Source organism: Corythoichthys intestinalis, chromosome 1 (assembly GCF_030265065.1).
Source record: "Corythoichthys intestinalis isolate RoL2023-P3 chromosome 1, ASM3026506v1, whole genome shotgun sequence".
Taxonomy (NCBI): Eukaryota; Metazoa; Chordata; class Actinopteri; order Syngnathiformes; family Syngnathidae; genus Corythoichthys; species Corythoichthys intestinalis.
Window position 1 is genome coordinate 48,214,216 of NC_080395.1, and position 10,891 is coordinate 48,225,106.

At 39.4% G+C, this 10,891-nt stretch overlaps 1 protein-coding gene across 6 annotated transcripts in view; it reads right to left on the reverse strand.

Annotated features, from left to right (window-relative positions):
- plekha7b (pleckstrin homology domain containing, family A member 7b) overlaps nucleotides 1–10,595 on the reverse strand; it is a 110,452-nt gene extending 99,857 nt beyond the window's left edge. For 5 of the 6 annotated variants that reach the window (XM_057831111.1, XM_057831144.1, XM_057831120.1 and 2 more), the window contains exons 1-3: nucleotides 10,425–10,593; nucleotides 10,254–10,330; nucleotides 10,110–10,167 (exon numbers count right to left, since the gene is read on the reverse strand). In XM_057831111.1, coding sequence (XP_057687094.1) covers nucleotides 10,110–10,167; nucleotides 10,254–10,330; nucleotides 10,425–10,507 — 218 coding nt within the window. In that variant the 5' untranslated portion in view covers nucleotides 10,508–10,593. Of the gene's footprint in view, nucleotides 1–10,109; nucleotides 10,168–10,253; nucleotides 10,331–10,424 lie in introns of all 6 variants that reach the window. The other variant, XM_057831102.1, reaches the window with a different exon arrangement.
- Between the last annotated feature and the right edge of the window lie 296 nt (nucleotides 10,596–10,891).

Consider the following 10,891-nt stretch of genomic DNA (forward strand, 5'->3'; position numbering starts at 1 on the left):
TACCTCTACATACGAATAGAATTCGTTCCAGGACCTGGTTTGGAAGTCAAAATAGTCGTATGTCGAGCGGGATTTTTTTTCCATAAGAATGCATAATAATTCTATTAATTCGTTCTACATCCCATTATCCTACGCTAAATCCTTCATAAATACTGCAGCTACAACTACATATAGTAATTACACGGAGCAAAACAAATAAATTATAAATACAAATCGGAATAATAATAATAATAACTCGGAACTAAAAAAGCGTTTTTATTGTCACCTTGTAGTGGTTTTTACATATTTCACTCGCAGAACTATAGCCGGGGGCGTTTTTGGTAAAGGAAAAAGCTGGAGGTTGTTAGTTTTTATCTGTGTCCATACTATTTTATTTGTGTGCAATGTTGCTGCTGGAATGTCAATAAAGCACCTTAGTTTGGCTGCTTATTTTGACACACCGCCTCAGACTCCCGTCCCTGCTACACGCTACAACATACAATACAAACTCATAGAGGCTAGCGAACAGAGGTCGGAGAAGACGGCGGGTGGAAGTCTCTTTATCCATAATCCATATCAGCGAAAGGCGTTCCATCTCCTCCAAAATAGCGCTTCGACGATTAGAGAGAATAGTCGTGTCCTTGCATGCTTTGACCATTTTTATCGCATGGATTCCATCTGCTTGAGGACCGTCGAGATCATAGACATATTCCAGCTGTATTGTCGAGCCAGTTCACTGATGCGCACACTACGCTCATATTTTTTTTAATCATTTCCTTCTTAATTTCAATGGGAAATGTAACCTTTTTCCTTTTTTAACCACTTGCATTAACCTTCTTGGGATGCATGTATTTTTCTCTCACAAGAAAATCCACCGTGCTGCCGTCTTGTGCGAAAACAATAAAATTGCGAAGCTATCATAAATCGTTGCATAACGAGCATGTCGTCGTATGTCGAGACAAATGACAAGTCAAATTTTACGTCGGATGTCGAAAGTATCATATGTCCATGTGTTCATATGTTGAGGTACCACTGTACTGGGTAAAAATAACGCAATGAGAAATGCCAGGACACTTAGGATACTCACTGTTGATTGGCTAAAACAGTACCGGCATTGATCAAATGTCTGCCCCCCATGTCTGTATTTTATTAACGTTTTCCTCCACTATTATGCACCAGAAAATTTGTGGTGTTTTTTTTAGCTTTTAAAGAAAGGTCTTTCTACTGGGATGATCATGATTTAAAAAAGTGTTGACTTTCCCTTTGTTTTCAGTTAGAATGAGTGTCCACTAAGCAACCTATATCAAACTAATGTAATAAAATTAGAAATTAACACCTGACTTTCCAAACATGCAGATCTATTTTCAGCCAAATATTCCTCAAAGGTTTACCATTCATTATCACTAAGTACTCTGATCAAAAACATATAAGCAAAGTAATAAAAATGTACCACAACTATGTATTCCCTCTTAAAGTTTAATTGGCTAAGTGCAGCAGTGCAAAACATACAGTACTCTTAATCAAGTGACACAGACGTCTAATTAGCCAAGATACGCATGGGACAAATGGAGAAACCTGGCATCATTCACATTAACAATTAATCAAGGTAACTATCAGAGCTAAACTGTAGCGGCGCTGTACTTTCGCACCACTACGGAATAATAAGTGGTCACATCAACAGAAAATGCCTCCCAAAAGAGTTGTGAGGCAAAGGTCACACTCAGCTTACACTTATCACCATTTCTCAAACGAACAACCCATAAATGTCACAATCACATGAAGTCTTATAGATCCGTATTTCACACCTAGTCTGTCCAATCAGTTATGCCTTAATGCCATCCTTACTGATATTGATATGACCACATACTTTGCATTGATTGGCAATTATCAATATTTATACAGTATATGTCAATCATATTTTACACAGAATCATACTAAGACCATTACACAGTATTGCTTTAACTGATCTGATTGTGTCACGTGTAGACACAATGAAGGACAATATCTCGTCAAAGATTGTGATACACCTGGGTACTAGGGGTGTAACGGCAGTGGCGGAGCTAGACTTTTATCCTTGGGGTGGCCAGGGGGTGGCCGAGGCTATTTCAGGGGGTCCACAGACTATAACAATGCATTTGTTTCTTGACTTATCAATTGCAATCGGAGTGTCAAATGTTGAAATGTACATACTAAGCACAAAGGAGATGAGATTTATGTATATTTAATTTGCATTTTATTAACAATGCAGAACGTTCAGAAAAGCATAATCTTCGGTTATTGTGAGAAGTCGCAAAACGTTTCACAAAGTATTTTTATTTGTATGCCCGAGCCCGAAACCCCCCCGAAATTTTACGTTTTATTTGTAGGCTCGAGCCCGTAACCCCCCCCCAAAAATGTATGTTTTATTTGTGAGGACTCAGGAGGAGGATGCGATGCGTGGTTGCAATGTGCATGACTACAAATTAAAGCCTGTCTTTTGTAACAAATTTTCCCAGTTAAACAATACTGTAAGATGCATACTTAATATACATTTATATCTTATATTTTATCTTTTACATTTGTGTGTCTGTTCTATCATGTGGATAATTCATGCGTCATTTCCATGGCAAAATGCAATGCACATTTATTTTAATTTCTTCGAGTTGGCAGAAAAAAACGCAAGTTTTCTTTGTTTAAATAGTCTACCTATTTTTATGATCATTATAAATTCATTTACACAACGAAATAACGCTGGAAAGGTTTGTTAAATATATTTCTGTGTGGGATATTGTGCTCACTACGCGCCTCTCTAACAAGGAGAGGAACAGCGGCATATACAAAAATAAACTAAAATACTTTTAAATAACATTCTTTAATTTAATGACTCGCATCAGAATACACAAAAGAACAACCTGCCTTAAGGAGCACTGAAACAAAATAAATAAGTACATTTTAAGGAACACAATGCACGAACTCCACGATGTCCTGCTTAGCACAAAGAGGTGCAGCCCCCGAAACAAATGATAATAACGATGTTTGACAAATACCTTTTAGGCCAGTACAATTTTTAAAATGCCTGCTCAGCGTCAAGGTGCCAGTCTTTCTGCTCTCGTACGAGAGCAAAGCGCCACATTTGTTGCATTCGGCAAGGCCGACACAGTTTTATGTAGCATCTTCCACTATCAGTTGAAATCCTTTCCACACACCACTCGTGGATTCTTGCCTTTTCAATCCCCCCGTCTTTAGTTTGCTTTTCACCTGTTGCTGCTCTATTCGGGTCGGTTCGGGTTCGGGCTCAAAATCTAGGCTCTACGGGCTCAAGATCTAGGCTCTACTTGGAAGCTAGACGCCATGGGATATAACGTTAACGTTTGCTTGATGCCGTGGCTCTCTGCTAGTAGCGAAAACAACAACAAATCTCCTACCTACAAGTTATTTTAAACATTGACTCATTAGCACACCAGCATATAACTTACTTTACGACGAGGATTTCAGTGTCCGTGAAGGGTATCATTCGTCTCTTTCTTTGTTGTCATCTTCTGTCAAGTTCACAGTGTCAACGATGACCGACTCAAATCAGACTCAAATCTTCCTCTGTTTCAGTGGCAATTCTTCTTCTCCTAATGAAAGCGGATTGCAACGCTTTGTGGTACATAGCGCCAACTACTGTACAGGAAGGACTTAGCAGTCGGTGCCGCGATATGTCAATCACCTGGGGTGGCACCTGGGGGGTCCAATCAGATTTCAGGGGGGTCCAGTGCTACCCCGGCCTCCCCTCTAGCTCCGCCCCTGTGTAACGGTACACAAAAATCTCGGTTCGGTACATACCTCGGTTTTGAGGTCACGGTTCGGTTCATTTTCGGTACAGTAAGAAAACAAAATGCAAAATATAAATGTGCTAGTTGTTTATTGCCCACCTTTAAACAATAGGAACATTAGCCTATACAAAGCTAGAATTCTGATCAAAAAGTAGCAGGTATTTAAAGATAATCCAACAAAAATTTGCCTTTCAGACCCCGCCTATTGGTCAGCTTTCTTTCTGAAAGAAAGAAGAAAAAAGTCCTTTGCTAAAGAGAAAAGCAATCCCAATGACAAAGATTTTAACATGTATTTTACAAATGAAATGCCTCAATGAATCTTTTTTTTTCTTATGAACGGTTTTCCAAAGCTTTATTTGTGGATTTTCTCAAGTTAAAGCGCCACACAGAAATTAATACATTCCATTGTGTACGCAGGATCTGTGTATCATAATTATTATTTAATTACAGGTGTTTTAGCTCATTTCAATTTATTTTATTTAAATGGGATATTATTTATTTTATTATGTGTTTATATTTTACAAATGTGATGTAGTATTCATTTATATTGTATATTTTATGTTGTATAACTTTAGTTCCTATGTGAATATTAGTTCCTACTTGTTTTGTTGTGGTAGGAGGGTTTTGTATTGAACACCGGGCCGTGTTGGTTATTGTGATAGCAGAGAAGACGGCAGTAAATCAACAAAGACAAGTCAACTGTGCCCCGATCTACCACTCAAGAGATCTGACGGACTGAAAAAGTGGGTTACGATTGCATATTAGTTTGAAAATCGACCGGATCCACCGTATTTTTACACGAGTGACTTCCGGTCTGCCCAATCCTAGCTAGTAGTATTGACGCAGGAGGGCCGCGTCTTGCGTCAAATAATAATCTCTGCTGTTATATTCGCGTGTGTCGCGTTGAGGCGCTTCTGGGACGCGTCTAACACGCTGCCGCACTGCGACTGGTGTGCATTGGCTGATTGACTTTAACGCCTGCATTTAACTGCGTTCTCGCGGCGGCCACGATGTCGCATCGTTGACGTTTCTGGGTTATTTACTGTCCTACCATGTTGGTCCTCATTATGGTAGAGAAGACTGAGTGAATATTATATACACATAGAAACTGTAACCCGATCGACTCACAGTCTCGAAAAGTAAGGGTTACATTACATCAGAAACTCGTTCGGTACGCCTCCGTTCCGAACCGAGCACCCCGTACCGAAACGGTTCAATACAAATACTTGTACCGTTACACCCTTACTGGGTACCATAACAAACAATATTTGAATTTTCGTAGTTGTAAGTACAGCCTTTGACTTTCAGTTGATTTAAGTTCCAGCCGTATCCCTTGGTCACAACCTTTGAATAGTGGCTTAAAGAAAGAGAGTGCTGGTCAGTGGCGTGTTAAAGTAGTCAAAGGCCCGTGGGATTCTCTTTGTGTGACCAGCCCCCCTCACTCCCTTGTGCTCATCTTGCTTAACGAAATGTAATTCATTGTCATGTGTAAAATGTGCTGAGAAATCTACAAAGCCCAAGTGCACACTTCTGGAGCTGGTTTGCATGCACCACAACACATATAGCAGCAGCTTTTAATCCGCTCACGGTACATGCATCCATCAACTGGTGAAACCACTTTGTCAACACCTTGAATTTCAACATTCGAATTGGACGTTAGGACTATAACAAAAAGTTTAAAATGCTATAAACAAAAAAAATAATAATAATTGAAATAAAATTTTTGAAATAAAATTGAGGGGTTTTACAGCACTTGGAAAAATGTGTTTAATTTGAAAAACACTGGCTTTCAGGGTAGTTCAAGTATCTTTCAATGTTTTACTGATGTAATCATGAGGTCACAGCCAAAGAAAGTCTTTGCAATGGCTCCAACTCACTATGACTACAGCCATTGGAGTCAGGCCATTGACTCATCTACAAGAGGACTTTTCTGTTTGTGATGTACCGGAGCGTATCACCGCCACGCCATAAAAAAGAAAATGTTATAACACTTTAGATATAAAGTTTTATGTGATAAATTCCACATTATAGCATGATAAATTTCACATTAGAAAGTGATATATCTCACTATAATGTGAAACTATTCATGGTATATTGTGAAATGTGTTGCTATAATGTGATCTCTTTACAAAGTTCTCGTGGCACAATTCTAATTTCTATTTTGCTCCCAAATAGCAACATTTGGATATGCATTCCTTCTGCATTAAGAGGAAAAAAGTTTAAATTTTAATGGATTATAATCTGCATCACATATATGTCAATCTGACTGCGATGTAAATATATCGATGGGATTGATGCTGTTACAGCCATCTAGGCATTATCAAAATAGAGTATTCCATTCAATACAGCATTGGCCAAAACAATATACAGTGGTACCTCCACAAACGATTCTTTCGACATCCGACATAAAATTTGACTCGCCATTTGTCTCGACATATGAGGACATGCTCAAAATACAACGATTTATGACAGCGTCGCAATTCCATTATTTTCCCGCAAGACGGACATACAGCCGATTTTCTTGTAAGAGAAATCAACATGGGTCCCAGGTGTCGGAGTCTATTGACCAAGAAGGCTATGCATGAGAAGTTTGCAGGTGGTGAAAAAAGGACAAAGGTGAAACTTACCATTGAAATTATGAAGTGAATGATAGAAAACTATGAGCGTGGTGTGCATGTGAGTGAACTGGCTAGACAACGCGGCTCATCGGTCCCTCCCACCCGCGCCAACAACAACAGAACATGAAAAGCGAAAGTAAAAACTTTACCCACTCCACTTTACCCACCAACCACATCTCTCTCTCTCGTCAGTACCACGGTGCGTTCAGGAACAGCATGCAAAAAACACAACTGCCACATTAGAACCTGATTCGCTACATTAATTTGATATTATTATTACCTGTATCATATTTATTTTTCCGATTTGTATTTATAATTTATTTGTTTTGCTAAGTGTAATTGCAATTAGTAATTGTACCTACAGTATTTATTAAGGCTTTAGCGCAGGTTTCTGGGCTGTGGAACGAATTAATTGAATTATAATGTATTATTATGGGAAAATCCCACACGATATGCGACATTTCAAAACCAGGTCCTGGAACGAATTAAATTTGTATGTAGAGGTACCACTGTACTTTTACTGCATATAAAACAAGATCCTAACAAAATTTATAGGATTGCCCTTCAAGCTGCCATTTATTAAACCGTGCTGTCTTTTTGCAGGGAAGAAAGATAATACATTTGTATCTGCCACACAATAAATGCCCTCAAGACACACAAAAAAATAAATCTTTAATCACATCAAGTAAGACCATATACCTAATATGTCTAGTAATGTGTATATGGTAAACTTTGTATCAGCAAAGCACAAACATCTTGTCAGCCAGGGACAACTAGAAAGACTGCGGCTACGTTTATTTAAAACCACTTGGGCCATGACGAGATTACAGCCGATGCAACAAACAAACTTTGAACAAGTGATTTTCAAACTCACTGCCTGATAAAGCATGTCAAAACTAAATAGCAAATGGTTTGTGCATCCAATGACTTATAGATGTCAATGATATAACTTTGTCTTTGTCAGATAGGTCAGAGTTCATTCTAATTTTGCACTCCTCTTGCAGCACAAACATCATTAAAGTTCACTGATACACTTGCAAAACATTACAAAAACTGGAAGTACTGGACAATCGAAAGTCACAGTACTTTGTTGATGTAAAATTATCCACAATAATTACAGATTGTGAGCACAGTACTTTTGCCACCTCTGCCTAGATGTGATTTTTACTGCAGTCATGTCTGCCTGCAGCATAACCAGCAGCATAGAATCTACGTTGCTCCCCAGAGCACAGAGCTCTCTGCTACCACTGCAGACACAGTTGTAATTTCTCCAAAATGAACAAGATTTCACTAGATGTGAGTTGAAGACTGGTCCTTTTTTGTGGTGGTCGCAGTGATAATTATTCATGGGGAGAAAGGCCTGAGTGAATAAGGTAGTGGCTTAAGGACCTAAATGTTGTCACGGGTTCAAGAGTTGTAGAGCACACAATAGGCTACTATTAGATCAAAATTTAGCAGATCTGGTGGTTAAGTGTTGTTCAAGAGACTGGTATTGCAAAAATTGGTTCAGTTAAACATGACTCACTCACTCTAGTGCTGTGGAATAATCATACTATAGACCAGTAAGGTTGGATAAATTGATCTTCATGATGGACATATTAATCATTCATAGCAGTGGAACCATTGATTCTTCGTCATGATGAGCACATTGATCTTTTGTCGTCATGGTTACACTAATGCAAAATGGTGACTTTCTCGTATGTAGACATAATAAATTTCTAATTGGTGACGTAAAATTGATTGATGACGGTGACATGAGGTAAAAGACCTAGAGCTTGGGATGCTACACAAATGTTGGGTGCACGGCACACTTCTTCTGTTTCTTCTACGGATTCTTTTACTTACTGCTTACCAACTAATGTATTTGTTCAACTGTAGTTATGCCATACTGAGAAGTGTAATTTTAACTACTTGGCAACTATTAATGGCAATCCATTGGAACTGGAAGGGCTAACAGTGTATGATCACTGCCAGCCCTGAAGATCCAATGGATTGGACGTCTACACATTGTCAACGACATCCAATTGGTTACGTGCCTTTTCACTAGATGGTAGAATTGGCAGCATTATTATCCTCTTTTTTTTAATATTCTTTGGGAATTTTGCTCATAAAACATCTGCCTTGACTTAGTAAACACTATTTATTGAGACAATGTGTATTGCGGCTGTTTTGAACAGTTTTGGTTTTGCATGTTAAGTTCGTTTCACCTGCATACAGCTCCGTGAGGAACCGAGTTCCTGTTGGAGTTTCCATTTAAGAGTCTACTGACCAAGAGGGTTACGGGTGAGTAGTTTGCAGGTGTGACAAGTGGCATCATGAAAAATGCAAGCGGGAAGCCTGAGCTAGAAGAACCTCCTACTTCACTACAGTCTCCTGTTTTGGAACACTTTTTGACTACCCGATTAAAGTTACCAATGCAAATTTTACAGTTTTGCTTGTTTATTTTATTATAAATTTTAAAATATTTTATAACTGTTACAATTTAATATTTAATTTTTTTTGCAAAATCACGCAAATGGGGTCTCTTTTATCTATCTTTTATTTAAAGAATTTTGAGTAATTTTTCACTGCCTTTTTTGTGCCAAAAATGAACCGAACCATGCACTTCAAGAAACTGAACCGAACCGAAATTATTTTTAGTGTATCTTTACACAGCTAATAAACACAGTTCTACTGTAAAGCAACCTGGTAGTTGCTGAATACATACATCTATACATATGGACATAAAATCTATACAGCACAATATCATTTACTTCCAAAGGTGAAAATGATACATCAAAGCACAATTGGTGATAGGGATGTCCCCATCGCAAATTTTTGCACCAGAGTCAGAGTCACCGATTTTGAGAATCTGACGAGTCCCGATCCGATACCAGGGGGGAAAAAGTTGTTGTTTTTTATTTCTTTATTTATCTTTTTAAACAAAAGTTCCCGCTTTTTCCAGTAGTGTTGCGGAATATAACACATATAAAACATTCATATTGTTGTTTCCTTTGGCAATGACATTCCATTTCTGAATTATTTTGTTCCGTTTTCGACCTTAATTTTTTTTTTCTTTTTAAATTAAAACCCCCCTCTGTTTCTCTATATTCGGATCCTCTGAAAAATCGAGCGATTTGCCCGATTCTCGATTACGTGATTGGATCGGTGACATCCCTAATTGGTGATTTTACTGGCTCTAAACACTTCCCCACAAAAAAAGGCCAAAACAAATCACACAGTAGTTTGTGACTTTGGAAAAATCTGTCCTCCCTGCTTCAATAATGCAATCATGCTATATATCTCTGTCACCACAAGGTCACACCCCTCTCCTGCAAGCTTTCCGGTCTCTCTCTCTCTCTCTCTCTCTCTCTCTCTCTCTCTCTCTCTCTCTCTCTCTCGCTCTCTCTCTTTCTCTCACACAGACACGCCAAGCCTCCACACCTACCTACTGGAGAGTACAGGTCCTGCATGAAACATGTGAGGAGAATTTTAATTTCCTTCTTCCTGCTCTGCTTAGACTACTTTTACTCAAACGGCAAACAGTAATTATTTGTCACCAATCCAGTAGCACTCCTCACTGTGCTATTTTTCTGTAACTCAAACTGACTGCTACACAACACGTTAGAAACACCAACAGTTGAGTGCAATAATGGCATTCCAGGCGTGCCTGAAGTACACACGGAAAACACTTCAAATCTAAACCAGCCAAACAATGCAACAAGGAGTCACTCACTTGATGAAGTAGCTCGCTCCTTCGTCCGTAAAGCCCTCTTCCCATCCTCTCGGCAAATCTGAGCAAAGGAACAGGATACCGAATCACAACTACGGCGAGGGCGATCCTGCAAGTAGTCCTCGATTCGGACCATTTGCGGCGTACCTAAACGTATCATGTGTCCGGAATTAACAGGTTCGCCAGTTCGCGGATGAAGCCAAGTGGTACCGCGAGTTTTGTCACTGGAAAAAAAGGACACCTGTTACTTTGTGAATGATGGAAGAACAAACCTCTGAATGAGTAGTCCAAAGAGTAGCAAGCTAAAGAGTGGCTCACTTGATAAAAAACACGCGGCCATCCCTACAAACTCCATAGGACCAGTGGTCAGGTAGGGTGTCCCGTCCGAGCGGTGCCGCCATGATTCCTCCTCTCCGGCTCGGCTCCCTTCCACCCTCCCCCTCGCCCTCTTTCTCTCTCTCTTTAACCGTAGCTCGTCCTTTCTCCCTCCGTCAATTTGTCCACGGAGCTCAAATAATCCCACGGCTAAAGCTGCATACTTTTAAAGGGACAGAAAACCAAGGCGCCATCCCCCTACAGCGGTTGTTGTGTATTAAGAAAGATATCCAATCCAGCATGGACTAGTACGCCTTTTGTCCTCACTGGAAGTCATAGCACTAGTACAGGGGTGTCCAAACTTTTTGCAAAGGGGGCCAGAATCGGTGTAGTAAAAATGTGGGGGGCCGACCTTGGCTGATATCCTTTACGTAGAACAATATATTTATGCAAAATTTAGCAAGCCATTC